The 19,436-nt window shown below is 46.0% G+C and overlaps 1 protein-coding gene across 1 annotated transcript in view; it reads right to left on the bottom strand.

Moving 5' to 3' along the window:
* The window catches only part of LOC140361222 (tubulin-specific chaperone cofactor E-like protein), a 49,179-nt gene that overhangs the window by 29,127 nt on the left and 616 nt on the right, over positions 1-19,436 (bottom strand). Inside the window, exons 2-4 of the mRNA XM_072446955.1 lie at positions 17,022-17,083; positions 14,518-14,683; positions 13,469-13,608 (exon numbers count right to left, since the gene is read on the bottom strand). Coding sequence (XP_072303056.1) covers positions 13,469-13,608; positions 14,518-14,662 — 285 coding nt within the window. The 5' untranslated portion in view covers positions 14,663-14,683; positions 17,022-17,083. The remainder of the gene's footprint in view (positions 1-13,468; positions 13,609-14,517; positions 14,684-17,021; positions 17,084-19,436) is intronic.

Genomic DNA, 19,436 nt, shown 5'->3' on the forward strand with positions numbered 1-19,436 from the left:
TTACTGGACGGCATCTCTATCACATACAGGGTAGTGTGGGTCCTTGCGGGTCTATGGGCAGGAACGCGTGGGAGGAAAGGGCCTTCGCCCGCATGAGGATTGGCCATACTGGACTCAATTGGTCACTGAGTAGGATAGGCAAACATCCGACCGGTCTGTGTGGTCACTGTCGGGTGCCAGAGACTGTCGAGCATGTGCTGATTTGCTGTGAGGCTTATGATAGGGAAAGGGCCGGGTTGGCCTTGTGGTTTCGGAATAATGGGCGGGAGTTCAATCTGCGGAACGTTCTGGCGATCCAGTCACAGGGTTTGTGTCAGGCTGTGGTTGCTTACTTATGTAGCACAGGGCTGGGTAAACGTTTATAGAGGTGGGGGGTGTTGGAGACTGAGCCGAGGATGAGGAGCAAGAGGATGTTCTAACGCGCTTGGACTTCATGGGCCTAGAAACGCCAAAGTGATGGAAGAAGGACTTCTAAAGGATAAAACGACAAAGACGTCCCATGACCTCATGGGCTTTGTAAAACAACAAAGACGTCCCATGATCTCATGGGCTTTGTACTTCCAAAGCACCGAACGTCAAAGAGGGCGAGGAAGGTGAAGAAGAGTCTCCCTGGAATAAAGCCGGTTGGTCTCTGACACAACAACTATTCTAGTCACAAAAACACATCATGACCTCATGGGCTTTGTAACGCCAAAGCGATGGGAGGAGTACTTTTACGGACTACGACAGAGTCTGAGGACTACGAAACGTCTGAGGAATAAAGTCTGGCGGTAATGCAACACTCGGATGCCAACCGCCATAAAACAACAACAACAACAACAACAACATTGTTTGTTTATAGAGGTGGGGGGTGTTGGAGACTGAGCCGAGGATGAGGAGCAAGAGGATGTTCTAACGCGCTTGGACTTCATGGGCCTAGAAACGCCAAAGTGATGGAAGAAGGACTTCTAAAGGATAAAACGACAAAGACGTCCCATGACCTCATGGGCTTTGTAAAACAACAAAGACGTCCCATGATCTCATGGGCTTTGTACTTCCAAAGCACCGAACGTCAAAGAGGGCGAGGAAGGTGAAGAAGAGTCTCCCTGGAATAAAGCCGGTTGGTCTCTGACACAACAACTATTCTAGTCACAAAAACACATCATGACCTCATGGGCTTTGTAACGCCAAAGCGATGGGAGGAGTACTTTTACGGACTACGACAGAGTCTGAGGACTACGAAACGTCTGAGGAATAAAGTCTGGCGGTAATGCAACACTCGGATGCCAACCGCCATAAAACAACAACAACAACAACATTGTTTAATACACAAAATGTCTAATGCTGAAGTAACAACAACAACAACAACAACAACAACAACACAACAACGAACAATACCTCGTGCACTTGGATGCCAACTGCCATAAAAAACTACAACGACAACAGTTTGGATATTACGGCAACATAGAGGAACGCCTCGGTCCGTATGACGGGGAAGAAGAAGAGGAAGCGTGACCTGGTCGGTGACGATATGAACAGCGGGGAGGACTCCCCTGGAGCCACTGATCCTGTGCAGCGTAGGGCGTCTTCTTGCTCGTCTATGGAGGGCTCTCTCAGTGAGGAGCAGGGCGGGGGGGTTGCAGATGTCGGGGATGTGAGTTCAGAGTGTAAGGTGTTCATAAAGCTCGCGCAGGATAATGCGTCCTTTAAGGGGTGGGATCCGATGGCGTTGACAAGGAGCCTGACTGTAGCTGTGGGAGTGGTCAAGCATGCGAGTGTCCTTAGGGATGGCTCGCTGCTGGTCGTGTGCAAGGACGTGGCTCAGCAAAGGAAGGCGATTGAAGCTAAGTGTCTGGGTGGGAAGGACATTCTTGTGTCTGATGCTGTAAGAGGCACGGTCAGGGGAGTTATAGTAGGCGTCCCTACGACGACATCTGTGGATGACATAAAGGAGAATTTGACTGGAGCTAAGGTGGTGGATGCTAGGCGGTTGAAGATGACCCGGGATGGGGTAAGGTGTGACAGCCTGTCGATAATGATTAGATTTGAAGGTGGGATCCTGCCTCGTGTGGTGTGCGTTGGGTACATGCGCTATGGCGTACGCCCATATGTTCTGCCGCCCCTGCGTTGCTTCAAGTGCCAGCGCTTTGGGCATATTGCAGCGGTCTGTAGAGGGAAGCAGAAGTGTGGTAAATGTGCAGGAGACCACGAGTATGGGAAGTGTGACGACGGAGCAAAACTCAAGTGCTGTAACTGTGGGGGAGAGCATAGCTCTGCCTACGGGGGATGCGTGTTCAGCAAGAGGGCTGCGGAGGTGCAAAAAGTTAGAGCCTCTCAAGGCATATCCTACGCGGATGCGGTCAAGAAGGTGTCTGGTAGTCAGGTGACGGTGGATGCAGTGGGGGCTGCCAGTGCTGCTGGTGTCCTAGGCGACAGGGGAGGGGGCAGCGTTGCCCGCAGCCAGGGGGAGGTCCCCACTGGGATGCCCGTGAGTGTGGCTTCCACGGGCAGAGGCCCTGTGGGTGCGGAGGATGTACTGGTTGTGAAGAGGAAAGATTTCTTCCTCTTTATAGTGGAAGTGATTAACTGTACTGGGCAAACCAAGAAGAGATCCGAAAAGACTAAGATCATCGCTAAGGCTGCAGGGAAGTACTTTGGAGCTGGGGGCCCCGAGTGGACGGAGATAGAGGATGCGCTGCGGGAGGGCGCCCTGCCCCATTCTGGCAGTGGGAGTGGGGGGGCTCCCGATGCGCCGTCAGGTTCCGGGGGCTCATAATGGCGGTGGTTGTCTTGCAATGGAATGCGCGTAGTCTTCGTGCTAATGGCCAGGAATTTAAGCATTTTGTCTCTACCTTGTTGAACAAGCCTCACGTTATGTGCGTGCAGGAGACTTGGTTACGACCTAGGTGGGGTTTTGGGATACAAGGGTATGTGTGTGTTAGGAATGATAGGGAGCAGGGTAGAGGCGGAGGTGTGGCTGTGTTTGTCCGAGATGACCTAAATTACGTTGTTGTCAGTGTGAGTAAAGCGCCGGAGGCCCTGGCGGTGAGGGTCTGGCTGGGTGGTGAAGCTGTTACTGTGGTTAACCTTTATAATCCGTGTGGTGAGTTAACGTTAGAGTCCTTACATAGTATCGGTAAGGATGTTCGGGGAAAGGCCGTGTGGTGTGGGGATTTTAATGCGCATAGCGCTTTGTGGGGCGGTAGTGGTACCGATAGGTATGGGCAGGTGGTAGAGGGTTTTATCAATCAAAGGGAGTTGGTTTGTCTGAATGATGGGGGTGGGACCCGCTATGATATGGGGACCGGTGCGGAAAGTGCAATAGATCTTACACTTGTGTCCAAGGAGTTAGCTGGTGTTTGTAGTTGGGAGGTTCTTGGTAATCTTTCTTTTGGTAGCGATCACTATCTAGTCCGCACCGTGATTGGCTTTGGGAGCTGTGTGGTCAGGGGGACGAGGATCCAGAGGTGGCAGTTGGCAAGGGCGAACTGGGGGGCTTTCCTGAGGAAAGCTGATGATGGTTCTAGGGTTCTGCAGGAAGGAGGATTGACTCAGGTGGATGATCTCAATAGTGCAATTGTCTCGCTCATCACGCAGTCAGCGGTAGGCACGATTCCTAAGAGTGGTGGTAGTGGACATAGGAAGCGGGTGCCGTGGTGGACTGAAGCATGTGGTCATGCTGTTAGGGCGAGAAATGCGGCGTTTCGCCGGCTAAGGGTTGCCCACACTGAGGGTGCCCTCATTGACTACAAGAGGGCCCGCGCTGTTGTGCGGAAAACTGTGAGAACGGCCAAGAGTGCCTATTGGAGGCGGTATTGTTCCAAAATTGGGAGAGAAACGCGTCTCGGGGATGTTTGGGGGATGATTAAGCGGATGCATGGGGTTGAGCGCCGTCGTGGGACCCCGGTCCTAATACTGAATGGTGTTGAAGCAGTCAGCGACGTTGACAAAGCTGAACTGTTGGCCAGCACTTTTGTGTCGGTGCACAGCTCTGACAATCTCTCACCTGCGGAAAGGCACTACAGGGAGAGTACTTTGGCCCAGAATTCTGAGCTGATTGGGCACCAGCCTTCGACTCAAGATGACCTTGACCTTCCGTTTAGTTTGTTTGAGCTAAGGAGAGCACTTTCTAAGGCGAAACAGACAGCCCCGGGTAAAGATGAGGTGTGCTATGACATGCTCTCTCATTTGACTGATGACACGCTTGGGCTAGTCCTGGGTCTTTTCAACCGTGTTTGGGATTCAGGTTGTGTTCCATCTGCGTGGAAACAGTCTACGGTGGTGCCGGTTCTGAAGCCGGGTAGGCCAGCGTCTGACCCTTCAAGTTATAGGCCGATTGCCTTGACGTCGCAGCTCGGGAAAACGATGGAGCGCATGGTTACCGAGCGGTTGGATTACTTCTTGGAGAGTCAGGGTTTGCTTCCCGCGCACCAGAGTGGTTTCCGTAGGGGCAGGAACACCATGGATTCCGTGTTGTGTTTGGAATCTGATATCCAGCTGGCCAGGGCTCAGAAAGAAAAGGTTATTGCGGTGCTCTTTGATGTGGAGAAGGCGTACGATATGGTTTGGAAGGATGGGCTCCTCATTAAGCTGCGGAAGTGTGGTGTGAAGGGTAAACTGTTTAACTGGGTCCGGAGCTTTCTGTCTGGCCGGCGTATCCAAACCAGAGTGGGCGCTGCTTACTCTGGGGTCTATGGGGTGGAGAATGGGATCCCGCAGGGGAGTGTGTGTAGCCCTATCTTGTTCAATGTTATGATTAAGGACATCTTTGACGACGTGGATGGGTCTGTTGGGAGGAGCCTTTATGCTGACGATGGCGCTCTATGGGTGAGAGGGAGGAATCTCCGGTTTTACGAGGCGAAACTGCAAAGGGCAATACAGCAGGTGGAGCAGTGGACCCTGAAGTGGGGGTTTAAACTGTCCGTACGGAAGTCTCAAGTGATCTGTTTCTTCAATGGACATAGGGACGTCTCCCTTCGACTGCATGGGCAGGTGCTCAAACAGGTCAGGGAGGTGAGGTTCTTGGGGGTCACCTTTGACGAGAGGCTTAGTTGGCGTCGGCACATTGATGAGGTCAGTGGTAAATGCAAAAGGGTGAATAACTTGCTTCGTTGTCTATCCGGCCAGGACTGGGGGGCCAGCAGAAGGTCGCTCCTGGGTATTTATCGGGCCGTCATGAGGGCGGCTATTGATTATGGCTGTATAGCCTACATGTCTGCGGCTGAGACTAACTTAAAGAAGCTTGATGTGGAGCAAGCCCAGGCCTTGCGCATCTGCTGTAGGGCTTTTAGGACCTCCCCTGTCTCGGCGCTGCAGGTTGAGTTGGGGGAATTGCCGTTACGGCTCCGGAGGCTAGAACTTCTGTTGGCTTACTGGGTGAATGTGCAAGGTCATACAAGCTCTCACCCGGTGAGGGACTTTCTCAGGGTTGATGGGGGGCAGAGTGAGGCTGGCGGTATGATTTTCAGCCAGGTAGGAAATGCGAAGGCGCGGCTTGCGGGGGTTGGTGATCTGCGTGTGAGCCCGTCGGTGGCTTTGTCTGCTATAGCTCCGTGGAAGTTTGTCCCGGCTCCTGTTGATGTTAGCTTGCATGGCAAGCTTAGAGGAGTCGCTGGGAGGGCACCGCAGTTTGCCGTTCAAGCGCTCATCGATAAGCACTCAGGTGATGTGTTTATTTATACCGACGGGTCTAGGGATCCTGAGAGTGGGCGTACTGGCGCCGCTTATTTTGTGCCTGACCTGGGGCTAGCGGTCAAGAAGAGGTTGACAGATCGCCTTTCTGTTTTCACGTCGGAACTTATAGCGATACGGTTGGCGTTGGAATGGGCGGAATCTGCTTTGCAGTGTTGCGGCATTGTGGTGGCCTCTGACAGCCTTTCTGCATTGCAAAGCATTAAATCTGGGAAATCGGATTGCAGACAGGATGTGTTGAATGGCATCTTCTGTCTGATGCTCTCCCTGTCCAGGAAGGATGTGAGGGTTTCCTTCATTTGGGTCCCTGCGCATGTGGGGGTGGATGGTAACGAAATGGCTGATGCACTGGCTAAACGTTCCCTTCGGCGGCCATCAATTGATGTGGCGGTTGAGTTAAGCAAATCTGAAATCAAGCCTGTTATCAAGAGTCATGTGGTCGGCCTTTGGCAGGAATTTTGGAGCCACTGTGTTACTGGACGGCATCTCTATCACATACAGGGTAGTGTGGGTCCTTGCGGGTCTATGGGCAGGAACGCGTGGGAGGAAAGGGCCTTCGCCCGCATGAGGATTGGCCATACTGGACTCAATTGGTCACTGAGTAGGATAGGCAAACATCCGACCGGTCTGTGTGGTCACTGTCGGGTGCCAGAGACTGTCGAGCATGTGCTGATTTGCTGTGAGGCTTATGATAGGGAAAGGGCCGGGTTGGCCTTGTGGTTTCGGAATAATGGGCGGGAGTTCAATCTGCGGAACGTTCTGGCGATCCAGTCACAGGGTTTGTGTCAGGCTGTGGTTGCTTACTTATGTAGCACAGGGCTGGGTAAACGTTTATAGAGGTGGGGGGTGTTGGAGACTGAGCCGAGGATGAGGAGCAAGAGGATGTTCTAACGCGCTTGGACTTCATGGGCCTAGAAACGCCAAAGTGATGGAAGAAGGACTTCTAAAGGATAAAACGACAAAGACGTCCCATGACCTCATGGGCTTTGTAAAACAACAAAGACGTCCCATGATCTCATGGGCTTTGTACTTCCAAAGCACCGAACGTCAAAGAGGGCGAGGAAGGTGAAGAAGAGTCTCCCTGGAATAAAGCCGGTTGGTCTCTGACACAACAACTATTCTAGTCACAAAAACACATCATGACCTCATGGGCTTTGTAACGCCAAAGCGATGGGAGGAGTACTTTTACGGACTACGACAGAGTCTGAGGACTACGAAACGTCTGAGGAATAAAGTCTGGCGGTAATGCAACACTCGGATGCCAACCGCCATAAAACAACAACAACAACAACAACAACATTGTTTGTTTATAGAGGTGGGGGGTGTTGGAGACTGAGCCGAGGATGAGGAGCAAGAGGATGTTCTAACGCGCTTGGACTTCATGGGCCTAGAAACGCCAAAGTGATGGAAGAAGGACTTCTAAAGGATAAAACGACAAAGACGTCCCATGACCTCATGGGCTTTGTAAAACAACAAAGACGTCCCATGATCTCATGGGCTTTGTACTTCCAAAGCACCGAACGTCAAAGAGGGCGAGGAAGGTGAAGAAGAGTCTCCCTGGAATAAAGCCGGTTGGTCTCTGACACAACAACTATTCTAGTCACAAAAACACATCATGACCTCATGGGCTTTGTAACGCCAAAGCGATGGGAGGAGTACTTTTACGGACTACGACAGAGTCTGAGGACTACGAAACGTCTGAGGAATAAAGTCTGGCGGTAATGCAACACTCGGATGCCAACCGCCATAAAACAACAACAACAACAACAACAACAACAATAGAGAGGATTTTGTAAAGTCTGGCGGTAATGCAACACTTGGATGCCAACCGCCATAAAACAACAACAACAACAACAACGGACTACGACAGAGTCTGAGGACAAAGCACTGGAAGTCAAGGCACTGGAAGAAGAACTTTTAGGACTACGACAAAGTCTAAGGAATAAAGTCTGGCGGTAATGCAACACTCGGATGTCAACCGCCATAAAACAACAACAACAACAACAACAACAACAACAACAACAACTATTCTAGTCACAAAGTCATATCATGACCTCATGGGCTTGGAAGGTGTACTTTTACGGACTACGACAGAGTCTGAGGACTACGAAACGTCTGAGGAATAAAGTCTGGCGGTAATGCAACACTCGGATGTCAACCGCCATAAAACAACAACAACAACAACAACAACAACTATTCTAGTCACAAAGTCATATCATGACCTCATGGGCTTGGAAGGTGTACTTTTACGGACTACGACAGAGTCTGAGGACTACGAAACGTCTGAGGAATAAAGTCTGGCGGTAATGCAACACTCGGATGCCAACCGCCATAAAACAACAACAACAACAACAACAACAACAACAACAACAACAACATATGGAGTCTGAGGAAGAACAAGCCCTGGACTAAAACTGTGAGGAGACCTTGCTCAACACCCGGTCTGGAGAGACGGGAGATGGCGGAGGAGAGTGGATTGGGGATGGAAGACGTTCTGGACGGCGTGGAGGAGCAGCCTTTTCTGCCTGCACGTGCCCGGAAACGTAAAAAGTCCCTTAGCTCGTCCGAGGGTTCTGGGAATGAGCAGCAGGATGAGGCTGAAGCTATTGATGTCCGGGGTGAGAGCAGAGACTGTAAGGTGATCATAAAGCTTGCACAGGATAGTGCATCCTTTAAGGAGTGGAATTCAGTGGCATTGTCAAAGAGCCTAACTGTAGCTGTGGGAGTGATCAAGAGTGCGAGTGTCCTTAGAGATGGCTCGCTGCTGGTCGTGTGCAAGGACGCGGCTCAGCAACGGAAGGCGATTGGAACTAAACGTCTGGGTGGAAAGGACATTCTTGTGTCTAATGCTGAAAGAAACACGGTCAGAGGAGTTATCGTAGGTGTCCCTACGGCGACGTCTGTGGATGAAGTTAAGGAGAATTTGACGGGAGTTACGGTGGTGGACGCTAGGCGTTTGAAGGTGACCCGGTTTGGGGTAAGATGTGACAGCTTGTCGGTAATGGTAACACTTGAAGGGAGGTGCCTGCCTAGTAAGGTGTTCATTGGGTACATGTGCTATAGCATCAGGCCATATGTTCCGCCGCCCCTGCGTTGCTTTAAGTGCCAGCGCTTTGGGCATATTGCAGCGGTCTGTAGAGGGAGGCAAAGGTGTGGTAAATGTGCAGGAGATCATGAGTATGGGAAGTGTGACGTGGGTGCAAAACTGAAGTGCTGTAACTGTGGGGAAGAACATAGCTCTGCCTACGGGGGATGCAGGTTTAGCAAAAGAGCTGCTGAGGTGCAGAAAATAAAGGTCTCTCAAGGTATATCCTATGCAGATAAAATTTCAAGTAACGAGTTTAGAGTAAATACAGAGAGAGGAGCCAGCGCTGCTCCCAGCCAGGGCGAAATGAGAGAGGCCAGCGTGGCTCCCAAGAAGTGTGAAGGTTTCAAGAGTGGAGGTCCCAAGTGTGCAGGTTCCAGAATTAATGAGAATACCCTGGTTGTGGATAGAGAGGATTTTGTACTCTTTATGGTGGATGTTGTAAACTGTGCTGCTCAGACTCAAAGCAGAACTGAAAGGATCAGGATCATTGCTAAAGCTGCAGGGAGATTCCTTGGAACAAAGGAGCTTGATTGGGCAGATATAGAAAACAGGCTAAAGGCGCTAAATGGGAGTCGGAGTGATGGGGGTCTGCTTGTGGGGAGTCAGAGTGATCAGAGTGACGAGATGGGGGTGGGGGTGGTCTCCTGTCCTCGCCCAGTCTCGTAGACGCACGGCTACCAAGCGGCGACATCAGTGGACATATTAAAGCCTATAGAATGAAGCCTGAAGAATAAAGCTGTACGGTGGAAGCACCGAACGTCAAAGAAGGAGAGGAAGATGAAGAAGAGTCTCCCTGGAATAAAGCCGGTCACAAAGACATATCATGACCTCATGGGCTTTGTAACACCAAAGCAATGGAAGGAGTACTTTTACGGACTACGACAGAGTCTGAGGACTACGACAAAGTCTGAGGAATAAAGTCTGGCGGTAATGCAACACTTGGATGCCAACCGCCATAAAACAACAACAACAACAACAACAACAACAACAACAACAACAACAACAACAACTATTCTAGTCACAAAGACATATCATGACCTCATGGGCTTTGTAACACCAAAGCAATGGAAGGAGTACTTTTACGGACTACGACAGAGTCTGAGGACTACGACAAAGTCTGAGGAATAAAGTCTGGCGGTAATGCAACACTTGGATGCCAACCGCCATAAAACAACAACAACAACAACAACAACAACAACATTTTGTACTCTTTATGGTGGATGTTGTAAACTGTGCTGCTCAGACTCAAAGCAGAACTGAAAGGATCAGGATCATTGCTAAAGCTGCAGGGAGATTCCTTGGAACAAAGGAGCTTGATTGGGCAGATATAGAAAACAGGCTAAAGGCGCTAAATGGGAGTCGGAGTGATGGGGGTCTGCTTGTGGGGAGTCAGAGTGATCAGAGTGACGAGATGGGGGTGGGGGTGGTCTCCTGTCCTCGCCCAGTCTCGTAGACGCACGGCTACCAAGCAGCGACATCAGTGGACATATTAAAGCCTATAGAATGAAGCCTAAAGAATAAAGCTGTACGGTGGAAGCACCGAACGTCAAGGAAGGAGAGGAAGATGAAGAAGAGTCTCCCTGGAATAAAGCCGGTTGGTCTCTGAAACAACAACAACTATTCTAGTCACAAAGACATATCATGACCTCATGGGCTTTGTAACACCAAAGCAATGGAAGGAGTACTTTTACGGACTACGACAGAGTCTGAGGACTACGACAAAGTCTGAGGAATAAAGTCTGGCGGTAATGCAACACTTGGATGCCAACCGCCATAAAACAACAACAACAACAACAACAACAATAAAGTCTGAAGAATAAGTCGGACTCTGATGAAGTCGAAAGAATAAAGTCTGGCGGTAATGCAACACTTGGATGCCAACCGCCATAAAACAACTACAACAACAACAACAAGAATAAGGAATAAAGTCTGGCGGTAATGCAACACTCGAATGCCAACCGCCATAAAACAACAACAAGAATAAAGTCTGGCTGCAATATAACACTTGGATACCAACCGCCATAAAACAACAACAACAACAACATGTAGTTTAGTTGTGTAAAGAATTGTAATGTGCAACATTTGTGGAAAAAGTACTGCATTTGTGTGAAAGTACTGCATGTGTGTAACACATGTGTGTCAGAGTACTACATGTGTTGTTGAAAATGTTCAATATTTGTTGAAAAATATTCAGCCTTCCCGCGCGGCCACCTTCCTGCGCGGCCACCTTCCCGCCCGTTGATGTTTTCTGCTGCGTTTTGCGGCATACCAATGACGATAATTTACAGTTGATGATTGCGTAGTTTGCGACTCAAATAGTTGTTTGTCCTGACATATTTCAAGATCGTGCTGAACGCAGACCTGAGCAGGGAAAAAGGGAGAGAGAGCCTCGGTGACCCGGCTGCACCCCCTCCTCCCTGTGGATTAGACGCTAATCCACATAGATTAGATTGCGTTAGCATGAGAAATTTACTTTTGCAAATACTGAAAAAAAGCAGCCCCCAAAGACGGTGAAAGCGATCATAAAGAGGTATAGCTTGTTGAAATCGGTGAAAGTGTTAAGGAGTTGAAAAAATAGAAGCAAATACTGAAAAAAGTACAAGATGTACAAATGTCAAAACAGCAATAAGACGGTGAAAGCGATCGTAAAGAGGTATAACATGTTGAAATCGTGGATTGTAGTGTTAAGGAGTTGAAACGCGTCAAAAATCCAACAATCCTAAAATCGGTGAAAGTGTTAAGGAGTTGAAACACGTCAAAAAACCTACAATTCTAAAATTAAAAAAAAAATGCTTTATGACATAAGCAGACACTCGATAAGCACAGATTAGATGTGCCGTGTTCTGTGAGAAAGAAACTATAACTATAGCTCATAAGCTCTGTGAGGATCCTGTTCTTTGATCTTTCCAGCGCCTTCAACACCATCAGCCGCTGCTCCTGAGGGACAAGCTGGAGACTGCTGGTGTGGAGTATGACCTGGCAGAGTGGATCCTGGACTACCTCACGGACCGACCCCAGTTTGTGAGAGCACGGGACTGTGTATCTGACACTCGGACCTGCAGTGTGGGGGCGCCCCAGGGCACTGTCCTCGCGCCCTTTCTCTTCACCCTTTACACTGCAGACTTCAGACATGACACGGACAGCTGTGTCCTGCAGAAGTTCTCTGATGACTCTGCCATCATCGGACTCATCACGGACGACGATGATGGGGAGTACAGAGGACTGGCGCAGGACTTTGTGGACTGGTGTCAGCGGAACCACCTCCTCATCAACACGGGGAAGACCAAGGAGAGGGTGGTGGATTTCCGCAGACGCCACCCCACTGCCCCCTCACCAGTGAACATCCAGGGATGGGACATTGAGAGAGTGGACTCATACAAGTACCTGGGTGTTCACCTGAACCACAAACTGGACTGGACTCATAACACAGACGCACTGTACAGGAAGAGCCAGAGTCGGCTCTACCTCCTGAGGAGACTCAGGTCTTTTGGAGTGACAGGGCCACTCCTGAAGACCTTCTATGACTCTGTGGTGGCATCAGCCCTCCTGTATGGTGTGGCCTGCTGGAGCAGCAGCATCACTGAGAGGAAGAGGAGGAAGCTGGACAAAGTCATGAAGAAGTCCAGCTCCGTCCTGGGCTGCGCTCTGGACTCGGTGCAGGAGGTGGGGGACAGAAGGGTCCTGGCTAGATTCACATCTATGCTGGACCATGAGTGTCACCCCCTGCAGGACACTCTGTCCGCTCTGGAGAGCAGCTTCAGTGAGAGACTGATCCACCCTCACTGTGTGAATGAAAGGTTTCGCAGGTCTTTCCTTCCTGCTGCTGTCAGACTTTATAACAAACACTGTTAGTCCTGAACACTCAATACTGACTTAACCATGTGCAATTCCGTCATATTCATGTGCAATTACTGTCGTGATTGGGGTAATTATTTATTTATTTATTTTTATCTTTATTATTTTTCCCCTCCATCCCTTGTTGGGAAATGGGAGGTTTTGTTTATAGGAGTTCTTGTTTATAAGAGATATTCTACTGAGAGTGTTTTTCAAACTTCCTATAAGTTATCTGTTCTTTTCCTCTGTATCTACCTCTGTATCTACCTGCGTTGCAACAATGAAATTTCCCCATGTGGGACAATAAAGGATTATCTTATCTTATCTTTTCTCACCCTGGACTCATGAACACTTAGCACCTGCCACAATTATTCAAACCAATAACACTGCTCACTTTTTTTGCACTATTCTGTCCATCTGCAAATTGTGTATATATTCAGTTTATTTTATTTGTAAATCCTACATTTTATGCATGTCCTTTTTGATATATTTTGCTACTATTATTATTCATTGTTGTATGTTGCTTAATGCTAAAGCAAGTTCCTAGTTTTTGAATTATGTTCACTGACAATGGCAATAAACCTTCTTATTCGGATTGATAAAGGTGTTTGTGGCTCAATGCTAACGCTAATGCAAATTTTGAGGCATTATTAATATTCAAATAAAACTAAATAAAACAAAAATATGATGTAATCTATAGATATAAACAATGAAGTAGTCTTTACTAATTAAAAGTTAGCATTAGCATGAGAAACCGTTTACAGAATATCGGGACTGGGCCAAAACAGATTTATTCCAAGAAACAAATGGGATAAAGCCCCTAATACGTCTTTAATCCAGTTGTCTCTAAGAGAAAGCATTCCCTGTTGTCTGTACCTCTCCCCAGTCGCTGAGCTGGTTGTAGGACAGGTCCAGCTCCACCACGTGGGCGCAGAAGGTTGCAATGTCCGAGCTCTCCCCGGCTTTAGTGATGCCACAGTCGTTCAGCACCAGCACGCTGGGCAGGAACAGCCGGTCTGAGCACACAAAACACAAAAAAGACTTGGCTTTCAGAGTATGACCAGCGGGCTATTGACCAGAGCGTTTAGGGGTTACACTAGAGATCTGTGTGGACATAGCAGGCTTTAGTGAGATAAAGACTGTCACTAAGTATATTAGCGACAGAATCATGAAACATGCTCACAGAGAAAGAGCCATGTGAGACTAGCAAAAGAGCTGGAATATAGCAGATTATTGCTCATTTGAATGTGCCGTAGCCTGCGGAATCAACTGGAACACAAACACGTTAATCTGGACTTGGACTTTCCTCAGGAGAACAAAAAGCAGGCATAGGCTAAAGACAAGGGACAAGGGAGCCCCTCAGGTGAACCCCTCAGGTAAGACCCTCAGGTGAGACCCTCAGGTGAACGCTACAGTGCTATTTACTACTAAAACATAAAGAAACACTTGAACATTGTCATACTATCAGTGTACCACCAGCAGTTTGAGAAGCACTGAGCTAAACTAAACTAGCTAACAGCCAACTGTGTTTTCATTACAAAGCCAGAATATTACAAAGGTCTAGATTTGATTGAGATAATCCATGTTTAGTCCTGCTGTGAGCTTGGTTTGGTCCTGCTGTAGAAGTCCTGGTCAAGTCCAGGTATAGTAAGAAAGTATTTTTTTCATCTGGTACTGGCAAATACTTTCTTTGGGCCATCCAGCTCCCAAAAAAATACACTTCTACCTGACGATCCACGCAGCTCGCCAATTCAGTTTGTAATAAAACAGGCCATTCGTTTCTCTGGATTCCAAACAATCGATATCGGCTTCGGCCATCGATCCATCCGTAGTATCAGTCCAACCCAGAGCTTCTAAAAGTGTGGAGCAGATACATTTTTTTTATCTCCTAAGGGCAGAAAACGATTGAGAAGCCCTGGTCTAACCTTTGACGGGCGAGCCAGGTGGGGTGGGCAGCATCACAATCCCCAGACCCTGGCCTTTGGAGTAGGGGAAGTTGTCCGGGTTGTACTTGTCACTGATGACCTGGACGAACGTGTGCACCTCCTCTTCGTCCGAGGAAGACTCCATTTTCCCGGCCCGACGGAGCGCCTGAAAGCCACGGCACAACGCAAAGGACACAGAGACGGTCAGCTTGGGCAACAAACTCAAGGGTCATGGAGAACAGCAGTAAATAGAAAGCAACAAATGTAACTACGGTGCTATGACTGAAGCAGAACCAGTCCGACCAGACCCGAAGTTTGCCAAAGGGGCAGGTAAACCGCTGGAGGGTAAAGTGCATCTGACAGGTTCTTGTTTGCTTAGTACCTACTTGGCTCTACTCTGTGCTTGTGGCCCTGCTCAGCCCTGGTTGCACATGCTCAGACACAGTAACTATAAAACTTCAGCGATACTGCTGCAGCGAGCGCCAATAAAGCAGAGCGAAGCAGGCCGAATTACATACATAAAAGCTTTTATCTGCACTACTGCTACAGATTTAAAAACTGGTAATAACGGAGTCTGGACGTGAATCTAAACTAAACCAAAAACTGATGCTAGGTGCGCTAGCTTTTTTAGCTCAACTTTTGTTTATTATCGAAGTAAAGTGTGTGGTCTTTTTTTGCCAGGCACTTTAAAGGTTGAATGGACGATTTTTTTGACCCAAATCTGAGTCTTATTTCCTCGTGGCATGGACTGCCGATTAGTCCAGCCACGTATCAATCATAAAACGCACCTACCGCTCAGATGCAGCCTCGTTCTGGCTCGTCCCCACGAGCAGCACGTTTCCGCGTGTCTAAGCGCACTGATCTATCATAATATAGTTCCCTCAGTGTACAAGACAAAATGACGGCGGAGAAAGACTGTTTGAGCTGACTAAGAAGAAGACGGAAATCTACGGAAGACAAGAGATGCGATGCGATCCGTCGCGCTAATAAACAAACGCACGTGTGTGTTGTATCAGTCCGGACGGGGGAGTGCGCATGCGCACTTCCGCAGTTCTCAAATGGCCGAAAAATCGTCCATTGCGCCTTTAAGTCCTTCAACAAAATAAATTCGTTCTCATATATTTTCATTTGTCAGGAAGTGAAATTAAAAACCTAAAAATTTAGCTATTCTGGGATAATATTTTAATATATTTTTTAGCAAAATTTTAAATACATAAAACTTAACTGGATTTTAGTTCAATGAGTCGTCCAACCAGTAGGGGGCACTTCAAGCACGTTCCTGATGCTTTGTTATTGAGGTAATGTATAAATATCGCCGACCCTTATCCCGTCAGATCATGAGGGACTCGGGTGCAGTGAGTGATCCAGCCCAAAGTAATGTTCCTTTATTGTCCCGGTGCAGTCATTCTAACGTGACAGACCACACAGAGCCGCCAGCCTCGTCAGCCCTATCACTTTCACCATACGATCAGCTCCACAGCCTCCACAACCAGAGCTCCACATCCGGCCCCACTTTCTACAATTTCACCAACCTGACATATCGCTGGATTTGGGCACTGCAGCAAAATACAAACATATACTTTAAAAAGCATATCAGTTCTACAACAAGCACAAGGAAGGTTTTTTGGGTGCAACTATTTAAATTTATATTTAGTCAGGACATTCTCTAAAATGTTCCTACATTTAAAGTGCAAGTTAAATAATACTTGTCCCACCCTTTTTAAAAAAAGGAAGCATTCAACTTCATATCTTTTTTAGATTTAAAGTAGAAACAAATGTGCAATTGTATTAATGTTTATCTTTCTTATAACACTTTTATAAACTTAATAATCTAATATATAATAATAAATCTTAATGTTTGAAGAAACATCGCAAGACCTTTTAGTGTTTTTGTTAAATACAAAAACATGACACACAACTTCATACTAAAACTATGTGTACTTTATAAAACATTATTATTTAATTGGCAGATTTACTGCCAATTCTGTGGTAGTAAAACTGTTCTACAGACTATTCAAATAAACCAGCGTTTACAACAGACTCAGTTTGCTTTGTTTGGAGATATCAAAAGCCATTGTTATTATTATACAGATTTAGTCCAAATGTAACTTTCTCTATTGATCGACTGTCAGTTGTAATGTCAGTCCAGTCCGTGATTGTTGGGTAGATTTATGCCATGCATTTTTTTGTAATGGCCTTTTTCTTGCCACCAAAAGTACGCTCCAAATGTATCCATTTGTTGTGTCCATTGGCAGGAGTCCTAAGTCCAGTGGGAGGCCAATGCCAAAAACAATTTGCACTCCTCTATCTATCTCATGTCCAATATTTCTGAGCAATAGAACATTCCCAAAACATGTGATAATGGTGTTGCCATGAAACTCCAGAAACTTGGATTTTCCCTGTGAACTCCTATTTCTCTGAGTTATTTTTACCCTTTCATTTGATTTTCTTTTACAATCTAGCAAAAAGTATATATTTGAACTTTGAACTCAGTGTAATCTTACCCGCTTTGCAAAGAACAGGCTGCGTTCACCAACGACGGAAGCTCAGGTCACATGACTCCGCTCTGCGAGGAGAAACAACAGGAGAAAGATGTGATGATGCGTGGAGGAAGGAAAAGGGGGGGAAGAGGAAACATTACATTGGAGGTGGAGGTGTGTGTGAGAGAGCGTGTGCAGGTGTGTGTGTGTGTGTGTGTGTGTGTGTGTGTGTGTGTGTGTGTGTGTGTGTGTGTGTGTGTGTGTGTGTGTGCGTGCGTGCGTGTGTGTGTGTGTGTGCGTGCGTGTCGAGTAGTGTCCTAAAACACCACTCAGCATATGTCACACTCTGGGGAGGATCTTTAACGGACCAAGAGACCAAGAACACCTTTTTGTACTGTTTTATTCAAAAGACTTTTTTAACGGTCACTGGTTGCAATTTTACAACACTGAATTCACAAATTCATGAAAGTTAAATGTGAAAATAAACGCATTTAGAAATTAAAATTGTTATCTGGGCGATGTGGACTCTGTATATTATTTGCCATTTTGATGAAAAGGTTTAAAGAAGACATGTTTTTTCAGGTAATTGGGATTGAACTATAAGTAAATCATCAATTTACATTTACAATGAGTAAACCACAAATATTGATGGCGTAATAATAGAAAAAGGTCCATTGACTTCCTGTTCAAAACTGTAAAGCTGATAATGTTGATGTTTTTTAGTGTTGAAAAGTGGCCTCGTGACATTTTAGAACTCTACATGTGTCACTACATGTGTAAATATGATCCAGGCTTCACATTTTGTGTAAAGAAAATAATTTCAATAAATAAAATAAATTATAATAATAATAAAAATAATGACTAATTGTTAAAGTAGAAATACATTTTTCTTACATACTCCTCTAATTAAAATAAATACAAATAAATAAAAAAAATAAAAAATTTAAAAATTTCAGAAGCTGCAATATCCGATCTACACTAAACGTTTTTGTGTGTCGGTTTAGTTTTAGGACACAATTTGACAGCAATTTAATATATAAATAAATCCATATAAAAATACCAGAATAAAATACATAAACTGTACCTCAAAATTAAGAAACATTTTCTCAGCTCACATTTATTACAACGGAAACTCAACAACCCAAACATAAGGGCCAGCTGTGATGTCAGAGGTACAATATCTGTGAGCGACACACCGCTATCAAGGAAAAAACATGTCTCAGCGTTTGTAATCTCATATAATCAATGGTGAATTCATGAGTAAATAAGAATGAGGCCAATGTGGTAAGTCTAATGTGTCATGTTAACCTGCAACAATTATTTTAGCAGCACAGCAATTATTTTTTGGGAATACAAAATAAATAAATTAGTAGATAAAAACAATAATGTTGCCGTCTTTGCTATATGGTGTGTGTTTTCGGTAAACACTAGAGTGCTTTCTTTTTCAAAACAATGGACAAACACAAAAAACAATGGCATAGGTTCTAGTCAGCCATTTTTGAAACTCCACTAAAATGCAACACCTCAGAAGAAACTTTAAAAAAAAAATATATATATATATATATATTCCATTCATGTCGCCGAACTCGCCATAGACTCTTTTACGCCTTTAAAGTTAACATAAGGCAAACCTTTCAATCAATTTCTCAGTAAAGCTTATCTTTTCTTAACGCTTTTAGGTGAGGACATGTGAAACACTCTTATCAATTCAGCGTGGGGAAGGTTAAACACTCCAGTCTATCAGAGACCGACAGCAGCGTAAACCTCTAGAGTGGATATTCTACAGCAACTTGGTAGCCATGTTTTGAGGGGCGGTTTTATTTACTATTAACTATTCAGCGGTTGTGTTTTGTTTTTTTAATGATAGTTCATCCTTATTACTGTTAAATAGTGATTAGCAAGTTAGCGTATAATAAATAAAACAAATAGGTAAATAAATGAGCAAGCTTAAGGGGAAAAAAAATGAATAAACAAGGAAAAATACAAAAATAAGTAAAGAAATAAATAAACAGGCCGAAGCTAAACATAAATAAATAAATAAATAAGAAAGGCCTAAGCTAAAAAATAAATAATTTAAAAAGCAAATAAATAACTAGGTAGGCTAAAGTTAAAGTAAAAAAAAATAAAAACAGAATCTTAGAGTAGTAAGGAAAGTAAAGCTGAGGACCCACTAGACGACCTTTAACACTCAGTGTTTTAAGTGCGTTAACGTTAACTATAATGCTAGCCCCACATCTCTGAACAGTTTTGATTGGCCAGGGGGAGTCACAAGATTCTATTTAACCAATCAAAAGACTTGAAACACGACGTTCTAAATGAGGCATGAATAAATTGGGCTCTAAAATGATTATAGACTGTAAAATGTTTATGTAAATTAATGACTATGTTTTAGGGTAAAATTGTCTTTAGTTGTTTGAGTTGTGTAGCATATGCTTGTGT

The sequence above is a fragment of the Eucyclogobius newberryi genome, unplaced genomic scaffold (genome assembly GCF_026437365.1).
Source record: "Eucyclogobius newberryi isolate DKJ021-1_F unplaced genomic scaffold, fEucNew1.0.hap1 SCAF_15, whole genome shotgun sequence".
Lineage (NCBI taxonomy): Eukaryota > Metazoa > Chordata > Actinopteri > Gobiiformes > Gobiidae > Eucyclogobius > Eucyclogobius newberryi.